This window comes from Coturnix japonica, chromosome 8, assembly GCF_054131305.1.
Source record: "Coturnix japonica strain WE chromosome 8, WE-NBRP24, whole genome shotgun sequence".
In the NCBI taxonomy this organism is placed as follows: Eukaryota; Metazoa; Chordata; class Aves; order Galliformes; family Phasianidae; genus Coturnix; species Coturnix japonica.
The window spans coordinates 18464559-18487901 of NC_140670.1; the positions used below are offsets into that span (position 1 = coordinate 18464559).

General features: G+C 39.7%; 1 protein-coding gene across 4 annotated transcripts in view; it reads right to left on the bottom strand.

The window, feature by feature from the left end:
* Positions 1-1678: 1678 nt before the first annotated feature.
* Positions 1679-23343, bottom strand: part of PANK1 (pantothenate kinase 1) — a 33129-nt gene continuing 11464 nt past the window's right edge. For 3 of the 4 annotated variants that reach the window (XM_085555123.1, XM_015866783.3, XM_015866784.3), the window contains exons 2-7: positions 18449-18801; positions 9609-9862; positions 7498-7674; positions 6973-7096; positions 3753-3878; positions 1679-3107 (exon numbers count right to left, since the gene is read on the bottom strand). In XM_085555123.1, coding sequence (XP_085411249.1) covers positions 3048-3107; positions 3753-3878; positions 6973-7096; positions 7498-7674; positions 9609-9862; positions 18449-18801 — 1094 coding nt within the window. In that variant the 3' untranslated portion in view covers positions 1679-3047. Of the gene's footprint in view, positions 3108-3752; positions 3879-6972; positions 7097-7497; positions 7675-9608; positions 9863-18448; positions 18802-21824; positions 21949-23343 lie in introns of those variants that run through there. The other variant, XM_015866787.3, reaches the window with a different exon arrangement.

A 23343-nucleotide genomic window follows, 5' to 3' on the forward strand; every position in this document is an offset into this window, starting at 1 on the left:
AGGATCTGAGCACTTCTAGGTTCTTGATACAGACCTACATTGTGGTGGTGCAATGGAGCTTCTCCTGCTCAAAACAGAAGGGATGAAGGAAGGCAATGCTCAGATAAACAAAAAAGATAAACAAGCAAATTACTGGAGCGGCAGATTTGCAGGAGAGCGCTGCAGGGGAAAGAAAATATGCTGACTTCAGATTTCAAGACAACAAGGAAATACCTTTACAGGCATTGCAGAACTCTTCTCCTTTACAAAAGTTGAAATTTAACCTACAACATAGTTTTCTTCTTACACCAGGCTCTTCCAGTTTCTCCTATTTAGTGACTTATCTTAATCCAACATCCTAATCATTGTAGCTATTCTTTTTACCAACCAAATCACAGAATGACCCAGGTTGGAAGGGAATGGGTTGGAATGGGAATCAACCCATTTGTATTGTTTGTATATTTTTCCAGTCTCCCTACTATGACAGCTGACATACCACACGTTTTAAATCTCAATTCAGCATTTTGAAGTTAGTTTCATTTTGTGCTTCTCTTAAAACAGCTGTGATTAACTTACCTGACAGTCCCTGTAATTCTATAGCTAACGTGTGCTTTTCTTCTGCAACCACACAACCTGAATTAGTGCTTATTGCACAATGTGCTTATGTGTTTGCCTGAATGACATGCTCGGGTTTTTGGTTTGGACCTAAGAATCTGCATCATAAAAGAAAGTGCTACTTCATACTTAAGCAACATTTCAGTCTTTCATCACTGAACTATAAATGCTGATACAGGGATGCCTGAGTGACAGATACATCCAAATTAGATCCTCTTAAAAAAAGGAGGAGAAAGAGATCAAATCTCTTTTTAAGTAGGGGAATAAAACAACCAAGAAAACACCACCTACAGCCCCATCCCATAACCACTAAGCTGCCATGAGCACCATCCTTAAAGCCGAGTAAACCCCTATTACTTATGTTATGCTTCCCTCTACTGTTTCATCCAGGAAGTGCGGTCACCTCTCCTAGAGTGGTTAAACAAAGCTACAAAAAGGTAACTTTCAAAAAACCCTGCATGTTCATTTACTCCTTTATATATAAATAATACAGACTGAACTAAAAAGGTATTCATGCATTTTGTAAATACTAATTCGAAGAAACAGTTGATGATTTGACAAAACAAGCTATTCACTAAAAAAAACCATCTTCAGAGCTAAGTGTGACCTGCATCATCTTTGCATTTGGATGTTTGATGGCTGGAATTACCTTGTCCTGAATCAACGTCAGTAGAAGATTCTACCTCAAAGATCCTGCACCTGACCTCCATACATACAGATTTGTTTCTTCTGACTATTCCTTTAAAAATGAACAATATTTAAGTTGCTGCTAAAACTTGTAAATAAGCTTAATAAAAGTTTCATTTTGCCCATGAAAAATGCGAGGCACTGAGAAGTATTCCCATCTATCTCACATTAAGTACTGCGTGAGACATCATCTGCAACATGCTAACGTTCTGCTGTTGCTTTTTACAACCTATGAAAAAAATAAATTAGGCAAAAAAGCTTCAAAGGCCGAAGAAATATAACAGAAGAATTAAAAAGTGAAGCACCAAAGAATTACCACGGAAACAATATGTCATACATCACAAAGCAATTACTCGTGTCATGTAACTGACTCCAAGAAATGAATTCCACAGACGCATTAAAGTCATCAAAACAGTGGTGGTCTTTATTTCCATCAGACATGTTAACAATTGGGTTAGTATGAATTCATTTCACCATCTGTGAGATATGGAAATTAATGATTATTAAAAAAGTGAATAACCCCCCCCTTCCAAAAATATATTGGATAATACACGTGTCTGAATTTTAGACTGTCCCTCCGATGAGCCCTTTATGTTATGTGACATGACACACAGTTCTACAAGACAAAACAAGCTGTGGACTTCTTCAGCCTCTGATTCATGAGCCTTCAAGGTGCCTAGGGAAAGCAAGTTTGCCCACACTATGCAGCTGAGTACATAGATTTCAGAAGGGTCTCACCTCAATAGAGAGGTCCACCAGTCAAACCAAGGTAGAAAATAACTTACTGGAACATACACTTAAACCTTGGTGTCCTGCAGGGAAAGCAAGCCTTAGCTTGAAAACAGAAAATGCATCAGTAATAATCTTTCTAGCTTTATAAGCTGGGCTTTGGATAATGCAGTTAATGCTTGTTGATCACCAACAACTTAGGAATCACAGACTACAGAAAAGTCTTCAAATAAATTGAAGTAATCTCCTCCCTTTCCCATCTATCACCAAATACGTACCATATAAATAACTACCATACTACAGAGCTCCCCAGACTAAGCAGACTTCCAACAGTAACAGGATTTCATTTTAGTGTCAAGTTAGCAGCCTGTTCCTGATCCTGAAAATCAGGACAACTGAAGAATTAACCTTTAATCACACACTCCCTCTTCTCCTGAGGTTTTCTTGGGGTCTTGCCAAGAAACTCACATAGCCACAGGAAGCCTGTATCTTAATTTATTTTTTTGGCAGGGTGAGGGAAAGGTGTTAAATAAAAGCATCTCATCTAAAGAGAAAAGGCAACAAATCAATGACGAGTTTTCACAGTAAAATGCATCAGCTTTGTAGTTTCATTTGAAACCAAGAACAAATCATGAAACGTCATGAAAATAAGAAAAAAATCTCCTAGAGTGATTACTAAATGAAGTTAAAATTACCACACTAATCAGTAAACCCCAGAAGAAAAGCAGATGCCTTATATCACAGGTCCTACATTAAACAGTATACAGTTAAAATAATTCCATAAACTCTGTATGTTTGGCAACGTTGCACATTTTCCCCCTAAAAAATACAGTGTACAGAAAAAAAATCTCAGTATTCCCAGTATGAACTCCAAAGTATAAGCTCAAAACCCAGAAGTTAAAGATCAGCTAAAAGGATTTTAAATTATTTACAAATCCAGCAGGTAGAACTATCATAATGGCTTCATTTCCATCCTTGTAGTGGCTTTCACTCTTATCCAGCAGCATCTGCAGTAGAAATCTCTTCACACAGCTTCATCATTGATCATCTGTCATTTTAAGCAATTCTAAAAGCGCCCCAACAGCTCCAAAATAACCCTTTAAACAAGACAAGAAAACAAAACCAATCAAACTCCCAAATTAGACACACGAACATGTAAAGCCTCCCATTTTAGTAATGCAATTATAAAGACCTTTCTTACAAGATAAACCCTGATGCATCACATATTTTCTGTATCTGCATTACAGTATAACATGATCTTGTTTAAGCCCAAGAGAGTGTTTTATCAAGGAAAGTATTATACCATTCTCTAAAACAGTAAAAAAATATATACGTACACACACACACATATAAAACTACAGAACCCCTGTAAAGATGCTGTATGGAGGCAGTGCGGTTTCCCTTATAAATACAGTCACCTGACAATCCCCTTAAAGCATCTGCCAAAATCCATTCTAGTTGAGGTTTATATGGAACAGCCCGCAGCAGGGCACATTTGGTAACAGGGTCAGGAAGCAGAATAAGATGTGCAACATTTAGCAATGAATAACGCAAGATTAGTGGTGAACCCAGGAAGTCAAGGAGGGGTATTTTTCAATGAACCCATAAGGAAATATTTATGCAGAACTTGTGCTTTCACTCTGAAGCAACATCATGAAAATTCTCCCCTTCAACTCCATCAAAAATCCAAAAACCAGAAGACCTTTTCCTTACCAACAGCACTTCAGCACGTATTTCCTTACCTCATGTTCCAAAAACAGAGCTTTCAGCTGTCCCTTGGACCAGTAATCCATAGCATATGCTAGCACCTTCATTGAAATCATATTAATTCTGAGAAAGTTCCCAACAAATACCACTTTGTCGATGTTCTGTAAAATTGAAAAGCAGATCAGCAAAACTTAAGATTCAGCTGCACTTTTTGTCTCATTCAACAAGTACTTCTGCCTCTACTATGAAGCTATATGGGTATTTTGAGTTGCATTTCTGGTCTCCAGACAGAGAAGTCTCAAAATAATTCTAGTTATTGACCACCACTATAAATGTTGCAAGAAAAGAAGCAAAGATTTATTCCAAAGAGTGAGAGACTGGTAAAGCAGATGGGGAATTTTTGCTCAGAAGCACATGACCTAAGCTTCCACAAGAGTACTGAGGGAACATTAGAAATACATCATTAAGAAGATGCATAACTCTAGAGAAAGTTAACACATTAAGCTGCTGTTATCAGAAATTCAAGCAAGAAGAACTTAACACAAAGTATAAGAATTATTAAAAACTTAATAGTCACATTTGTCAACTAGAATAGCACTGCGTATTAACGTGCAAGTTTCCTATCAGCTCTCTTTTCCAACATTAACAATTTCTAACTGTGAAATCAAGGCATCTCCTATCAACTAGAACTGACAAGAAAACAGCTTCAGCATTTTTCAGAATTTAGAAAATGAGCTACTTTATCTCTTAAGAGAGTCTTGCCAGCTTACTTTGGAATTGTTCACAGCTGAAGTATTTGAAGTTGAAAGACAGAAGCTTTAATTCATACGGGGTGGTGATGAAACACTTGCTTAAGCTAACCAAACTATAGCATCCTGGCAATATGCACTCTTCCACTCTGGGGTTTTGGCTCAACTATTCAACTGCCCTGCAGTAGAAAACTGTAGTATACCTTTGAGTAAGGTATGTATTACATACACACATATTTGTCAGTTTAATTGAACACTGGAACTTACATCAATGATGCAATAAGAAAATCCATCCTGCACATACTTTCACAAGAAGGCTTGTAGAGATGCTTACATGCTCTGCTAGTGTGAGTAGTGTAAACCAAGCAGATTGGTTTCCTTTATGTAGATCTGCTGTGCCTAGAACAAACTGTTTCCAATGATGTGCAGCCAAACAGTTCCAGGCTACAGAATTTTTCTACTCTCCTGCCAACTTTGTGCAAGTAAACTTTCCTTTGAAGTTCTGCAGGCCAAGTATTTCATTTATTCCCCAGCCTCATTTTTTCCTGCACACATGCAAGTCATTTTCAGTACAACATTAAGGCTGCAATCACTGAAAAAAATTATGAAAACTCATGCTTCAGGGCATAAATTGATTTTGTCAAAGTGAGCTTCACTATAACCCTAATCTAATACACTCAGCATTTCACAAAATAATAGCAAATTCAACTGTTTTCTAAGCATACAGCTCTCATTTGGCTATTTCATTCACCAGACCTGTTGCAAGTTAGAGCTGTATCTCATAAAAACAATTCAGGTGTCTGGAGTATTTATCAGAACAATAGCTTTCTTTGAGGAAAAAGTAATGCTATCTAGAAAGTAGCTGCCATGCAACAATACACCACATTTGAAGCCTTTGTAAATAACATACAAAGCCACTGAATTAAGTTTTATTTTATTAAAGCCACAGAAGAAATTTATTTCTCAAATGTTGGGTAAATTTTACTTTGCCGTTGTCTAGGACTCAATATATCAAACTACTCTCCTCCATAAAATGCTGTGGATCACACCTAGCTCTTATGTAAGTCTGTCCACAAAACATAAAAGTTAGCAACTTTTTCACCATGACTCAGAAGCATTAGTTTCATTAGTAGCCTATTTCTTCCTCTGAACGCATCACACGCAGTTCCCTGCTGCAACTCTCCATGCTTTGATAGCCCTGTACAATGCTGCTTGAACTCCATGCCACAAGGCAACACTGTAAAGAAGCTGAAAGCAAAGAGAAGACTTGAAAGAGAATCATCAGGACTGAAAAAAGTCAAGCTGCCAAAAAAAATAGTACGTAGCCACTTTTCACAATGAAGTGAGGTTACCACTAGAATTTAATGCGCACACACAGACGTCTGCTGTTCAAAGTATTTTATAAGTGGCTATAGAAAACGATATTAGCAACAAACACTTATTGGCATACAAAGTTAATCAACAGAATCAAAGTAAAAAGTCAATGGTATAGAAATGCTGAGGAGATTTAGCAGCTGAATCAAAAATGGTAGCTGAAATTTGAGATTCAAAAAGTGAAGTAACAGATGGAGGGAAGAAAGATTTCAGTACTCAGACACATCAGTAAGTTCTAGATCAGCCACTACCACTCAAGAAAGGCTGTGATTAAGTGACAAGTTATTAACTACCTGCTATTTCTCAAAGCAACAACAATGAAAAAAAGCACCCAATGAAGCGACCAGACGCTGGTTTGGGAGTTTGTTTGGGGTTTGGGATTACTTCTTTTAAAAAATTTTAAAAAGCACTCTTTCTTTTTAATAGAGAGTTCTGCAGAGCTAAAAACAGCACGTGAAAAAAGAAATCAGGCAAGTTTCTGGAGATGAGACAGAAAGAGATCGGTTATTGTATAATAACGAAGGTGGAACTTATAGCTCAAAAGAAATTCCTAAATATTTATAGGAAGCTGGGAAGATGTACTCAACAATCCATCTTAGTTACCATGTCTAAAGAAAGGAATGCAACAAGCAACTAACAGGAGTCTGAGTTAGAATAATAAACTACATTTTCTGTCTGATCCAATATAGTAGATACCAGATCTACAAGAAGATGTAATACAAAATACAATTCTAATCCATCATGCTACGGAAACAAGCCAAATAAAACAATCTGTCATGGCATAATAAGGTCTCTAAGTGATTAAAAGCATTAATTTAGATTACTAAGGCACTCATATTTACTACAGTTTGAGAACAATTGGGCAGCTCCAAGCTGCTGATCAATGGATCAAGCAGAGCTTTAAAGCCAAGCTTTCTGCCCTCTTCCCTACTTCTGAAGATCAAAGTACCTTACATCTTGCACCAAAGCATACATGACAAATCCAATAAGGTAAAACAGAGCATTAAATAGATGCATATTTACTAAGGCCAGTTACATATCCTCTGTACCAGCAATCTGAATTTTTGTATTCTGATAACGTTACTGTGCTGTTGCTAAACAGCTTAAGCTCACAGTAAACACACCATCTTACCTCATTCAATGCACACATGCGAGCAATAGAACCAATGTTGTTGGTGATAGTGACTAAAGTAGCTCTGGCCAAGTCTTCTTTGCTGATGGAATCTCTCTTCTCTTTACTCATCATATGGCCAAAGCTGTGGGAGAAAAGTCATTCCTTTTAACACAAGGTATTTAGGAGTGCTAAAAGCTCTTAGAAATGGATTTAATATGTTTCACTTGGATTTGATATCCATTAACTTTAGCCATAATGAAATATGAGAAGTGATCATACTGAAAATACAAAGAAATAAGATGCCTCTTCATTAAGTAACTGTAATTCAATGAAAGCAAACTACATACAGCACTGCTTGTATATGGTTTAAAAAAAAAAAAAAAAAGTAAGTAGTAGGTGAGAGATCCAAGGACAAACTACATGATACATTCAGAGTGACAGTTCCACATGGACACAGTGCATAGTTCAGGGACTATGCACTCAGCTCAGCACGCCCAGTATGTTTCCTATGAACTCCTTGAAAACAGCTTATTTAAAGCGTACCTTGAGGCTACAGCAGACCCCTGAAGGCCAAACCGCTCATAATCTCCTCCGTAAATGTCCTTCACCAGTTTATCCACATTGGTGCTGTCTCCTTTTGCAGCCATTTCTAGTGCTTCTTCGAATGTCTCGCAGCCAGTCAGCAAGCAGCAGAGGCCCAGGAATGTTCCTCCTCCCAGGCTAGAAAAGCACATTTCTTTCAGATCAGCAGCTTGAACTAGCTATCACCACAGCTCTTCAGACTCTTGGTTTCAAAATGGTCTACACAGCTACCAATGATAACCTTGCAACCCTCGAAGAAGTGAAGAATGACACCCTTTGCTGAGCTCCTACTTAACACAAATTCACAGTTCTAACTGAACCACTCTTCCTAATATCTAAACAGGAGAAATCACGCCCAAGAAATGCTTAGTTGAGAATATGGCTCAATCCAACTCTCTACATCAGTCTGCCACTGGTGGTACTCTAGCAAGTTTACTTTGGATAAGAATTAGCAACCAGCAGATCACCTGAGTCAATGACAAAAGAATAAATGGCAAACAAAGCTAAGTATCTCTGCAAGAGTGAGCAGCTAAAATGGATCTTGTCCCCTCGGCAGTGGAAGGGAACACTCTAGTTGGATTCTGTTCAAAGCAAAGCATCAGCCCAGAATGTCAGCCTTGGCCTCCATAGAGCTCTGAATAAGGAGAATGATATCATTTGAAAACCTCGCACAGGATGAAGTACAGTGTTTACAGACTTCAGCAAGGAGTATTCAACTAGGTATAACAGGTTTTAAACTCATAATTAAAATTCTACTGTGGACTCTGCAGTCTTTACAGACATGAACTTCAACTTCCTAACCTCTACATACTTCCTTACTCCTTCTTAACCTTCGATAAAGTTTACTTATTGGCATAGTCATGCTGACTGGAGCCACTGTAAACAAGAGGAGCAGTGAGACAAATTTGCACTTCACAAAAATCACAGAAGGTAAGACAAGAACACTGTTCAGTGAGTGCTGTTAGATTATAGGAAAGTCTTTCAGAACACAGCCAGTAGTGCTCTAATACATTCAATATCTGAACAGCGGGAAGCTGACATCAGCCATGAGACAGTATTGATTTCACCATCTGTAACAAGTCAACAACCCACTGCAGTCATGTTTTCCCTTTTGTAATGGAAAGCTTAGAAGTACATCAGAGTTTCTCTGGTTGTTGCTTTTGAAGTTGACTTTTTTTTGGTTTAAAGTCCTCATTACTATTACAAAGCGTACCAATGAGGGAAAAAGTACATAGATGCATGTGTGCTTTTAATACTGCTTTTAATGCTTTTAATGCACATCCAGACTGAAGTAGTTCCTACAACTAAACATTTACTGCGGTCACATCCATGAGTCAACTTAATCACATCTCAAGCTGTTTTGTGACCTTAAGAGCAAAATTCTGCATCTACACCATTTAACTCCCAAGCTCTTAAATAACGACCACATCTTAACCTTCTACAGAACGCAGGCCAGAAACCACATAAGCTCAGCTGTGTCTTACAAATGACTCCAGAGAGCACTAGCTGACACAAGGAGAAATCATACCCACGCTCAAGAACACAGATAATCAAATTCTAGTCTTTACACACTGCTATTTGTTAATTGACCAGCATCATCCAGAGTCTGCTGCAATCAGTAAGGAAGCAACATACACAAAGATCCCTCTGCCAAAATCCAGTGGCAGGAGGCAATTCTACAAAGTTTTCCTGTATTATGTATACGTATCCTAACTATTAAGCAATAGGTTTTCGCTCAGCCCAGATGTTTTTCCTTCACTACTGTGGCAATGATGGAGGATCAAAGTGTAAGGAAAACATTCATTTATCAGGACAGCTCAACCTCAGTAACTCACAGCAAGAGATAAGAAGTAGGAAAGAACACCAAGAGACCAAGGCAACTCTGAGGCTGGGTGGATAAATGATTTCACTGATCCAAACTCTGCTCTGACAAAACCCTGGGCTACTTCCAGCTTTGCAACTACTGATTTGAAAGACATGGGAAGATTAACACAACTTGGAGCTGCATCTACAGCCAGTGTTTGCTCCTATCTGTTGAAATATTAAGCAAATAAATGAATAAATATATTTACCTGGATCCTGTGACTCTCTTGTAATTGTCCTTAGAATACACAGCTAGGATGCTGACCCCCGAGCCCATGTTAACCAGCAGCATAGGATACGGATTATCAAGGCAGTAAGGCTTCTTCTGGCACTGTTCAGGATCTGTAGGATTTTCAAAATAATAGCACTCTGGTTGGCCATTGAAACCAACAGAATCAACATAAAGTAGGCCCTGGATCAGACAGTCCAACTCATCCAGTTTGTGGAGTTGCAGATCAGCAATCTGGAATGGAACAAGAAATTAATAAATATTTCTTAGTATAATTCCACACAGAGAAGGAAAGAAGGTTCCAATGATCACTTCAATAGAAAACCATCATACTATTTAAGCAGTGCAAAGGTCTAAGCATGAAATCAAAAGGAAATAGCTATTGGCCTGACAACAGGTTCTTCTCAAAACAACGTGCCATGCAAGCACTGCCCTTCAGTTCCTTTACCTTCAAAGTATTTCATGCTCTGCAAGCAGTCCAAGAAATATTTCCCTCTCATTTACTGTCTGTGGCAGTAAACACCTTCCCCTTTATTGCCAACCCAAGAGAGATGCCCTCTGAAGCCTTAGGGCTGCATGTGACACTTGCGGGCAAAGCAGCAATCCTCAGGATGCAAAATGCTTTAACTCATCATCCAACTACATTTTCCCACAAGTTAATGCAGTATTTAGTAGAAGCAGTGTGGTCAGGAAACCGCAGTTAGACAACAAGATAATTCAGGCTCTACAAAGTACTCATTTTTATAATAATATGCATTAAGTATGCAGTGGATTATACACATAAAATATTATTTTACAGCATTTCTTCAGCGACCTGAGAGCTGTTTCTTGAAATTACAGTCAGTATTTTAAAATGCCTCAAGAAAAGATATTTTTTCACCAAATGCTGGGAATGCTCCCCAAAAAGCAAACAAAACCAACCTCAGGCAGATGTCCCCAGCATAATGTACATAAAAATTAACTCTATCAGAGGGCAGAAAAAAATTCTAAGAGCTTAAAACAGAGAGTCTTTCAGATCTCACAAGCCACCCAGGACAGCACTTCACAGTGGACAGTCCTATGTGTCACAACACTCTGTTTACCAGAATTAGAAATTAGACTCATTTCTAGAAATAGGATATGGTGACAATCTGTAGGAAGTTTCCTTTCTAGATGACACTGAGTTTAGAATAGAAAAATTGCTTATCCAAATCCTGAGGTCATTAGAATCTTCACATCTGTGCAATGCATCTCATTTGCTCCACTTCTACCAGAAAGAGCAATAGGGTACTGACAGCAAAAAGAAGCTGTGCAGATCAGAGCTACTTCTCAAATATTTGCATATTACAGGATGTGTTTTTGGTTTGTTTTTTTTAACAGCTAATGGTTTATGAGGCTACTTCCCTCCTATTTCTAATTCTGGAAGCTGTGTTAAGTCACTATAAAGAGAAGTTATTTCTGTGGAACAGGCACAGCCAATAGGTTACATTCTTTTGAGCTATTTAAAATCTCTCCCCTTAAGTTTTCTCACTCTTGTGCAGCTCTAACTTGTCTGGACTGAAAGCTCTTCTACTGTTGAGGTCTGTCCTCTTTTTGTGCTTGCCAGCACTCAAAACCACCAAAGAGAAATAATACAAGACAAAAACTAGCAAAAAACGAAAACTCCCAAGCAGATTAAAAGACCTCACTGTTAATCCAGTTATTCATAGGACAACAGACACAGGTGGGGGTCATTTCTTGTTTATCAGCATTTCCCCTGCTACATCAGAAATATCTCTGCATGGTTTTCTTTGTTACCATGTGGCTACAAAAATTTCAATGGCAGAAGGGCAGTATAAAAGACTTGAACCATTTACCAGGCAAATGAAAGGAATACTCACAAATTGAGGGGGTGGAAATTAAAGAAACATTACAAAAATCTTAGGGCTATTTTTTGCAAACATCTTGGATTTCAGCTAATTCTTATCATTAGAGAGAAAACCTCTAACTAAGAGACCAACTATGATAAAAGGGATTCACACAGTAAATGATTTGCACACTTCACCCACAGTATTATACACAGTCCATAAAGCCATGGCTAGTTTGAAGCTGTATTTGTTTTATTTAAAACCCACAAGTTTTGCACACAGAATCTTGTTCCCATCAGCTATACAGGTCATGGTAGTTCTCTGGTTGAAGTGTTCCAAGAGCCCCACTTCCATCATTTACTCTATTTGTATAAACTAAATGCAGCACAACAGAACATGACCTAACAGAGATGCAGTATGCACAAGCATGCTGTGAAACAGAAGCCCCAACAGGAGTCACTAGCAGATTTATGGCCCTTTCTGCTTAAACCTCTGCCCACCCTGTAGGCCAAACAACCAGCTACTACTATTATGCTTTCACAACTAGGGAAGTGTGAGTTCTTGCAAAATACCAGCAAGCAATATAAACCTAAAAGAAAAGCACTTCTGGCATCAGAGCAGAAACACAGACAAAATCCTTGCTTCCACCAACTCTCTGCTCAGCCCACCACAGAGCAAGAGAAGCTAATCAGAGGTTTCTTTCAAGAATAAGTTTTATTAGGCCCAGCCTTCCACGTAAAAAAGATATTAAAATTTATTCTTCTTTTCATGGTATGTATAATAGCTGATATACCGTAAGGAGAAATCTCCAACTGTATGCTGCCTTCTTTCATGTATAATGTTGCTAGAAAACAAAATTACCTTTTCTGCACAGTTACAGCAATCTGTTTGTCATTTTTGGAAGGCAGGAGCCTGGCATCAACACTCCACACAGATGCCTGCCTTCAGAGACCCACCAGCTCTTCACCCACCCCATCTAAGGAGGCTCTAGGCAGAACAACAAGCCACCAGCCCTTTTCTCCCTCAGCACCTGTCAGGCCACAGCTGCAGGAAACACAGTAACCCAGCCTCATACAAGGAGCCTCGCTGGAGCCAGGGCTACAATCCCTTCCCAGTCCCTTTCACTGTGTATAAAACTGCTTCTTCTCTATTCATTCCGTGCTCACAATGACTGAAGCAGCTCAGCTGCATCACAAAATAGATGTGCCTGTAGACATCATAACTAATGTACGAGCAGACTTATGGATTTTTTTTTTCCTGCTGCCATCACCTGACCTCACCCCACTCACTTCATCCTCATCTTTCAGCTATACAAACCGCTTCCCTTGTGGGAGCTGAAGTTTATGTGCAGAAATGCAGAAGAAAAATGGAAGCTCTGTGAGTAAGCCCACTTTAATTGGATGTTCGTCTACAACTTTTTACAAAAATTCATTTGTAGGTATTTGTAGATATTTTCCAGTCCTTTACATCCATTGGTATGAAGGCAGACAACATACTGCTCTACTTAACCTGCTCTGCACTCCCACAACTGTATTCAGCATGCATCCCCCTTTGGAAGGATTTTATGTCAGAAAGTGGTGTTGTGAGAGGAAAAACAGCAGAACAGAGCAGTGTTCATGGTCCTGAAGGGAAAATCTACAATAGTTACAGGAAAATCATACATACATTTTATAATGGAACTTTTTCTCTGCCTTATGGCTAGACCCTAGAAATTCCTCTTTCAGACTGTTTTCAAATACTGGGGGAAGGAAGGGAATAGAATACAGTGAACCTCAAAGAATACCTCAGGACCCCCAAAAGCAGGAACTCAGGACTTTAACTATTTCAATATCTGGATGCAACACAGTAAGGGAGTGGCAACTGCTTCCAAGTGACAGTTTGAGTCTCAGCAACAAACTCCTGAAACAGAGCTTATTTCAAGGATGTGCAAAAGGTTCTATGCTACCACGCACAGACCAATCCTAAGGAAAATGAAAGCCCACCCCTCTGGTTTTAAACATCCAAGGAGCAGTGGACAACAACGCTGCCTGCTCAAGGCTTTTTTTATAATGTGCACAGCATCAAGCCAGCTCTAGCTGTATTCACACATCAGACAGTATGACTGTAACTCAAGCCCAGCAAGATCAACACCACAGTGTGACAACAGTAGGGCAGGTAACAAAGCTTTCCTGACAGGAAAGAACACCAGTGACAACTTGTTGCTCCTTTCAAATCTGGAATCACGGGAGCAGAAGACTTGGGTCATGTTTGTTTTCCTCAGGCAAGAACACCAAACATCCCAGTCCTCTTCAGATGAGTTGAGGGCAGCCATGACCTACCTGCAGATGGGAAAAGCTCCACAGACCAACATCAGCATGCATAATTATGCATACATCCCTTAGCTCGTGAAAGGTTTCATCTCGTTGAAAATTCAAACTCTGAGCTCTGGAATATCAAAAATTAGATGCAGTTTTGAGATCATCTGTGTCTTGGACTTCCAACGAGAAAGAGGAAAATACTTCTGTAACAAACTGCTAGAAATGCAAGATTTTAGTCATCAGCTACAACAGCCTTGCTCACTGCATTACCTTGGCTTTTATATTCCTTTCAGGCTTTGCTCCCTTTTTTTCTTTTTGTAATATATAATAGCTCAGTCTATCTTTGCTTTCCATCTCCCTCCCATTACCGCTTCTTCACTTTATAGAAACATACTTTGCTTTACGCTTTGATTGCTCTGACCTCAGACAAAACCCCTGCCTCCAAACCTGCTCCATTTTGAGCTCTGATGCAATACTCCTCCCAGCTCCTTCCACACCCTGAGGCTGGAAAACATCCACTCAGATTCAAAAAAGACAAAGACTAAAGCGACTAAAAGGTCAGCGTAACATCCACTGAGGCAGAACAGAATGCAGGACATTGCATCAACTTAGGGAAGTAAAGCACCAGCCTGGCATGTGCCACAGCACAACCCCTCTTGTCCAGGTGGCTGGAAGGATGTCTTCCCTCTATTGATGGAGAGAAGATGCACAATGTCACTCCCCACTGCCCTGAGTTTCCCTAGCATCCTGCAGTGGCACTAATGGAAGTTATAGTGGCTACTTCACTTGATTACTAGATGACTCCTAACTCCAACCCAGTCTCCTATGCTACAGTCCAGTATCTATAACCCCCAGCAGAGATTTCCAGCCTCCTCAAACAATTGAGATGCAGCATGACTCTTGCTAGTCTCACGCAAACCTAGAGTTACATAGCTCACACATCCTACAAAACAGGGCAATTAATTTATTTATGAAGATGAATATCTGAAGGCAGGTTGCAAAGAAGACTGAGCGACGCTATTCTCAGTGGTGCCCAGCATCAGGACAGGAGGCAACGGGCACAAACCAAAGCACAAGAAATTGCATCTGAACATCAAGAAACACTTCTGTGTTGCGTAGGTTACCCACAGATGTTAAGTAGTCTCCCTCCTTAGAGATATTCAAAAGTCACTAAGACATAGTCCTATGCACCATGCTCTTGTTGTTACTCCTTGAGTATAGCGTGGATCAGAAGGGCCCTGAGGTGCTGCCAACTTAAGCCACCATGTGAAATACAGTCTCCTAGTCACCCACAGACACTCTGTTCATGTCCCAGTGCTAAGGAAGGAGTAAGTTTTTTTCCTAACTAGTTATTTTTTCTTACAAATTATAGGGAAGGTCAAAATCTAAATTTGTGCTGGTAACAGACTTCCTCTCCCACCTTCCAACATGCCTTACTAAGTCACTGGCTTTTGGCTCAGGTCCTGCTTCCACTGAAACCAGCAGTGAAATTTCAGTGGAGCCAAATCAGACTCCCCAATTATCAGGCAACAGGAATTTTGCAATAGGGAAGGCTTTAGACAGAGATCTGAAGAATCCTTTCTTCCCTCACCCTGCGGAGAGCCATGCTTTAGAAATCTAAGTGATAGTCTAAGTTTATCTCTCATAATCGCATGATCCTGTCAAAGTAGCATGACTGCTATCACAGAAGAGGCAAAGAGCACGAGAGCTTCATATTACAGGTACATAAGAATAAGTCCATGTCCTTTCCATATCTAAAGAGATGATGTGGCTTAAACATTTATAGAAGATGGGGAGAGATGATAAATGGCTGGAGAAAAGAGAGGAATGATCAGAATTAGCTGTTGTATTGGCTTAATAGTACTGTTATCTAAAAGTAATGATAAGCCATAAAGACCAGTTGCTCAAAAAGAGAAGGAAAAAAAGAAACAAAAAACCTGTCACATATACACAAGAAAAACCTAAGCTGGAAACAGTTCTTTCAGTGAATTACTTGCTGATGCTCTTCAATGAGCATGAAGTATAACCATATGGTTGGTAAAACTATTTCACTGGTCTAGTTTAACGAATGCACTCAGTTTTCCTACTTCTGAGGGAAGCATTCAGATTTTAGGGGTGAATTCAATGATTTGAAGGCTACTGATCATTATTGTTAACAGTCATCATGCAAGTCCTTGACAACTTTTCCAGGTCTGTTTCTGCATGGATCACAAGACAGGGAGGTCAGTCAGATGGTCAAACCTAGTTGGCTCCATGAGTGTAATAGCTTTCCTATGAGCCCAGATTTCAGGAAAACAAAAGATGACTCCCAGTTTTACCTTTTAAATACACAAAAGCAATAGAGGTGTCTAGTACAAACCTATTCAACTTATTTAGACATCCAAGATCAAACACCGAAATAGAAAAGCATGAAAGTATTTGCTTGTTTATTTTAAGTAGAAATAATGACCACAATTTTAAAAGCAAACTTACTTTTGGATTTGAGTACATTATTTTATAACATTTGGATTTTTCATCTTAAATCTACACAATCCTGGAAGTCCTGCAAACATTTAGAAATACTATGTAAGACAAATTACTTAAAAGCATGTGCGCAGGGAAAAGGAGAACTAGAACAAAACTACATTACCTCGCCAGCCGTTTCATGAGTTTCTTTGCATGGCACTTTGCCAGATTTCTTCAAGAAATTAACTTCTAGAACCATACTTCAGTTTTTCCACATTGCCTCTAACAGGAACAGTAAGATCTAAAGCCTCCCCCCTACAAGGCGCTATATAATATCAAGTTCTGCAGCAGCAGGATATTAGACTTGGCCCTTGTTCTCTACTTCTGTAGGTACATTAAAGCAAATAAATATTTGGATCAGGCATTTTAGTACTTTGAGTGCACTTCTGAACCTGTTGTCCAGCGTCAATTTAGTCAGCAGAACACACTGAGACAGCCAGCTGCTGTTAAAATAGCTAATGTGGCGTGACAATTTAAGCACTCATACCCAGGACACTTCGCCCTTCTAGAGATACTAAACAAGCAAACCTTCATGTAATCGACAGTATATTGCTTCTGTAATGCTCTGCGGATATCACAGCTTGAGCCATGAAATGTTTGCTTTAAATGACAGTGTGGATTGAGTAGCTCCAACAAAAGGTGTCCAAAGCACTCACCTCAGGTGTAAGTGCACTCCACTGATTGCACAATGCTGTAAAATATTCCAGACACCTTTATAGTGTTTTTCTTTAACTATCTGCACGTAAGCATTGTAGCACACAACACAGGATTTATGCCCATAAACAATTAGTTATGAGACCTCATTTTTGCACAACAGTGGCTACAACTTCAACCACAACTTCTAACACTGCATCCAGCTGAACTTGGTGAAACTGGTCCCTCACTGACAATTGCCTGTTTTCAGCAGACAAGGTTAAAACTACGTGGAAAGATTTCTTGCTCTGAATGCAACCAAATAACTTCCAGTTCAGTTCCACAGCCATAGGAACAAGGTATGCACACCTTCTTATTAAGGAGGCTACTTTAGCTAGCATTCCATGACACAAAAGAGAAATTTCAGAATACTGAGTGTTCAAAAGGAATTATCAGCCTCTTCAGAAAGTCATAAAATGATCTCTGATTGTCACTAGATAACGTGACCCGAATCATCCCTGGGCACATGCAAGGATGCTCCAGAACCAAAATTAAGGCCACACTGACTAGTGCTAGGACTCACCTCAGTTCATGGTGGCTGACATTACCTACACAATGCAAGAAAGACACAACCCCTCCCTTTTGAAAACTCAATCATCAGTAGAGCCTAACATGCAACTTGCAACCAAGCTAAAGGACAAAAGATCTGGTACTAGCAGTGGACTGCTACAGCAATGCAGCAATTTGACAGTCACCCACTAAACTGGTTCCTTTAATGTCAAACATTAAAAAAAACATTAAACATACTAAAAGCCACTGCACAACACAGTAACAGTTGGAGTTCTTATTCACCTCTTGCAGAACTCTCTTCCCCCAAGGAATCAGAGGCTCTTAGTCACCTGATAGGTGAGGGGTATTAACTAAGAAAAACCTGCATGTATTGCAGGATGCTTGGAATTAAAAGTAAAGCACAAAGTCAAAGACTGTCATTTAAAACCAGCTGTTAAATGGACACAATAGCTCTCTATTCAGAAGCAATTACAGATAAGCAGCCACTGTAACCTGTCACCCCCAGCTGCCATCCCTCACCATCAACATCAGGTTGGAAGCTAGGGACAGAAGTATCAGAACTGTTTAAGTAAATAGCCCAGGTTAATCTCTGCAAGAACACACTCCGGTATAGGATAACTAGCATGACAGGCAACTGCCTCCTCAGTGACTTCCTCAATGAAGTCTCAAAGCTATGGTAATACACCCTCAGTTGATTACAAGGCATCTGATCACCACATCAGTACGTTTCTAACTGTTTACTTAAGACACACAACACAGTAACAATTCAGGGAGAATACACACCAGCCTCCACATCCTCCCCTGCCCCCTCCACGTTCTCAGCAATTCCAGCAATTAGCAAATATGCATTAATACTGTTAAAGAATTCTGATGAGCAAACTGTGTTTTCTCTGCAAGTTTTAATTGAGAAAAAGAATCCCATGATTGGTTTTATTTTTTTCCTTCCCACCCAGGCGCTTCCACTGAACCCACACAAAATGTTCACTTACTGTTCTGAAGTCCTCCTCAAATTTGTAAGCTCCACCTCCTGTGGCACAGAGCGTAGTATGCAAACTGGAGAAGTTCTTTTCACTTCCCATTTGTATGAACCTGTGCATGGCACAGCTGGGGAAGCGGATGAAGTGCAGGTTTCCTTTGCGTCCACACATAGTCAAATTTTTCAGTTCTAGGTGGACATCACGAATGCCAGTTTTACCATAGGCTGTATTGGAGGTCAGGTATTTCCTAATGCTTTTCAGGTTTTCCACCTCCTCTTGTTCTTCTTCTGCAGTAATGTCCTTAGGTTCAAAGTAGACCAGTTTAACCAGCGTTCCACCGATATCCATTCCAAACCATGGAAACGCTAAGGATGGGGGTATGAGAGAGAAGAAAGAGAAAGACACCATAAGTACACAGGTTAGCCACAACACTTAAAATATTTGTTGAATGACAGCTGAGTGAATGTTACAGCATCAGCATCTGTATCCAAAAGCTGGTGGTCACTTATGCATCCAATTTATATATACTATATCCTAAGATAAGACTCCATAAAGCCTCAGTCAACAAAAAGAATAAAGACAGTCCCTAAAAATCCTTCTCCGAAGAAGCAGGTTCTGGCAACACAAAATACTTTTCCCAGGACAACATTCAGTGCTTCAGTCAGTACCTCCTGATAGGGCACATCCACAACACTCCACCCAGTCTGACTCCCAGCACCAACTCTTAAAGTAATCTAGGGGGGCACAACCAAACAGGAGAGCAACATTTCTTGAGTCACATTCCCACTGCTTAACACCTACAATTCCCCCTCTGATACCAGAGAATCAGGGAACACCAATCGGAATTCCCACAGTCGCAGTGCTTTGTCTGCAGAGCAGCACCCTGTAACTCTCCCATTCTGCTGGGAGTCACTCCAACCCACAGAATTAGCATCTCTGTTACAATTCTTGCACATAACAGCAGAAAGAGAATGAGCTGTTTTACATTTGGTGTTTAAAACCCACTGATAATCATCTTTTCTGCTAGTGCATGCATTAGATTATCAGACAATTATGTAATAAATGCCATTATTTGCTTCTCAGCGTGCACATGCCACTACTTGAAACAGGATAGTTTGCCTGCTCTGCATATATGTGCACAAGTTTTAAACAGTAAGCCAGGTAACTTGATGAAGCAACGAGAAGTGAGAAGCTTGCACAGGTACTGCAGAAAGCAACAGCTAGCAATAGTTCTTAGACAAATATAAATCACAAGTACTCAAGAACAGCAGGCATACAGTCATCTCCCTGCCTGCAGCAAGAAGCAGGCTGACATGATAGAAATGCAGTCCTCCCAAGCAGGGCACCCCAAATTAGTGCTGAGGTGAACTGCAAACCATGGACACCATAAGCATTACTGTTTTTTTTTTTCTCCTGGTGAACCCAGCTATAAACAACTTGGGGAAGGATTTGAGTAAGTATATCAGATACTGATCACACTTCTTCCTCAGGTGAGCACAGAGCAGCATTAAGTTACTAAATTCCAGGCTAAAAGAAGCTTAGAGTCTTACTTCTCACCACAAAGAGCTCAGCCAATGCCTCATTCCTGGCTGGCTGAGCAGCTCATAAGTCTCAGGGTATTCTATGATTCTAAATTTCACAGCTGTTATTACAAGCAGAAGGGAAAAAAGGGAAAAACCTTTTAGTGCCAGATGTTAAAACAGCTGCTTTGTTCCAGTACTGTATAACAAATGATGGAATCATAAACTCCTCCCTGCTTTCCTTAAGTACAGTGAGAACACAAAGAAGCTCCCATGAAGTCCCTTGCTTACTGTTCACATTCCCTAAGAGCACCTACTATTATCTATTGTAAAGACTGTTTAAACTCATTTCCCACTCCCAACAAGCTGCAAGATGTCAAGGCGCTGGTACAAAGTCCATCTTGAGGTTTGGCATGTGGGGTCCCTGAACCATGAACAACTCAAGCGTTTTAAAAACAAACTTTATTTTGATGAGGCAAAACACTTCACCATGCAGTAACCTGTAACTCAATCACTTTTGGAATTAGAAGAGAAATATTTAGGTAAAAATAGTCCAGTCACAGCATACTGCATTATAACACAGTGGAGCTCAGGACATCAATCCCATTAGAGATTTGCACAAATCTTTACTTAAGCTGCTGAGAACTTTAATTACTTTGTCATACTGGAGCAGTAAGTCTTCTCCATTTAGGATGCATCTTAACTACACAAGTAAAAAGTTTAATATTAAAGTGCAGCATGACTGGACTGCGCCATACAAACCCAAACTAACACTAACCAGAAGCAACACTCCAGCATTCTACCTCACAGACATAAATTCTGCTACAATCCATCTATATCGACAGCTGCTATGAAGCTATTGCATAGATTTAATCTTTGAGAAGGTAGACACATTCCTTCCTCTTACCAAATACAAACCTGGCAATAAAGGTGTGAACACTAATAACTTAACAGTTACCCATAAATGACTGCTAAGACATTAATATCTTTGCTTCTTAAGAAGCCACAGTTAAATCATTAACAACTAAAAAGAGCTGTTAAAAAAAACAACAAACACCACTAACTACCAAGTTATGTCAAGACAGAGTAGTTCTTAGTATAGGTACATGAAGCGCATTTAGAAAACAAGAGGAAATACAAAAACTTTTTTTTCCAGTTTATTCTCTATCGATCTGAAGTCCTTTTTGTTGTGAGCTAAATGGTGAGCTGCAGGAAAAAAGGACTTTGCCCCTAAAACAGCAACAGTTTTCTTCAGCACAAGTAAACAGAAAGCACAAGATCAGACAACAACTGTTACTTCAGTCACACAGAGTTAACAGCTTAGAATCCTTCACACAGCTGCTAACATTGGCAATCTGCTCTAACTCCCGGGCAATAAAGGAGAAATAATTTGACTCATTAAGCAATTAGGAAATAAATCAGGTGTCCAAGTTGCTAATGAGCTCTGGTGATATTCACATAATTTCAACATAACTGGAATCTCAGTAGAAACATTCGTGCATCCCCGTGATTATTTTAACTCTTAAATCATTGTAGCTTTTGTAACCATCAATGTACCTAGAAACAAAACACACCACTCATGCACTATCAGGTCTCCCCAGCACCTTCAGACAGCCCTCCTATGTACCTGCACGCTTACTGCAGCTCATCTCCATCTTCTCAAAGACAGCCTGCAATATGCCCAATGGCTTAATGTAATCTATGTCTGTGGGGAAAATAAAACTGTTCCACTGTAACTCTGCACTGCAACAAGCCATAAAAAGCAGTAACACAAATACGTAGACCTGTACTTCATAGAACTGATACAGAAAGCATAAGATGAACCACGTGCTCTTAAAAGCCTACCGTAAATCAAAGGCTCCACTTACCCTCTTGTGAAAATGTGTTCTCTTTATGTTAATAAACAGCACCAACTACTTACTGGTTTGTTACCGACAGATAAAGTCTCTTATTAGTGTAAAACCTAGCTGCAGCAGCATGTGACAATGCAAACCAAAGGTACCGTCAGCATTGCATAATGAGGTAATCTGATGCACACTAACAGCTGTGCTATCTGGGGGAAAGGTCCACCCATGAGAAATTCCATGACACACTTAACCTAGTTTTTTTAGCAAACTTTGAACAGCGTGAACCCATAAAGCTTTTCCTATAAGACATATTACATCCAGAACTGAAGACATTTGATTTTTGAAAGCCCTTCAGTTGACATGCTATTTAAGGCACAGAAGAGGGCAAGGAACATAAGTCCTAACCTGCTCCTCATGCACAGCTCCTCGGGGGAAGTAAAGGAATCTCCTGTGTCACTCGGCAACAGTGCCCTGTTAAAGGGGTTAACAAAGGGCAATCTCCTTCATGCATTTAAACAACCACAACAAAGTTAGCTCAGCCTTATAACTCTTCAAGTCTTACAAAGAGTCTACACCTGATTCCTTCTTTCTATCAGACCTCAATATATTTGTGACCGATTTCCAGCAATAATTTCTTTTTCTAAAGCTGTCTCAGCTTATACACCTCCCCTTGCAAGACTGGCATAACACCTCTGCAGCTCTCCTTGGGCAAACCCGGCCAGCCCCACTCACCCTTTCATTAATAAGGAAATTTCCTCCCTTTTCCCCCCACACTTATCTTAGGGTTTCTTTGTTTTTGTGTGTTTGTTTAATCTCCCTCAGGCACAGGAACAGTATCTCAATATTTTATCAGTATCTTGAATGGTGCTATCAGCACTCTTTGCTATATTCACCATGAATATCTCAGATAAAATACCTTCGATTCAGCTGTCTTTTTTTTTTTCCTCCTCCCTGACACATGTGATGAAATCCTATGATTTCATTTCCATCTCATTTCCATAGCTTGATGCATTGGCGAGCTAAGAACATTTCTGCTTTAACTGGGGCTGGAAGAGTGGAGAGAAAGCCAAAGCTTAAAAATAGAAGGGGGAGAACAAAAAACAGGAGTCACGAGCCAGATGGGCCAACATTCTCAGTGCTGCTTTCCATTTAAGACATTGATAAGGATTTACACAAAATTCAGTTATTCCTTCCCATTATTGAATCTTGAAAGATTCATCTTGAAAGATGAATTTTAGCTGCTTAGTACAGGAAGTTTCTTCAAATGTTGCAGATCTGCAGCTAAATAAATCCCCCCAAACATTAAGTGAAGCCTTCCAGATCATTTTCAGCAGTGAAGTCTTACAGAATACTTACCTGCTCAGCAAGGGAAAGAAGAACTTCCTTCAGAGCTGTTTGCCAGGCAGGTGTGACCATCCACACTTCCATATTCTCATTAACACAAACTGACTTCTGAAGACAGCAGCGAGAGACTGGGTCACTACCTGACTTGCACAGCCTCATGGAAAACCAGCCTACCAAAAGCCAACCTCACATAGCT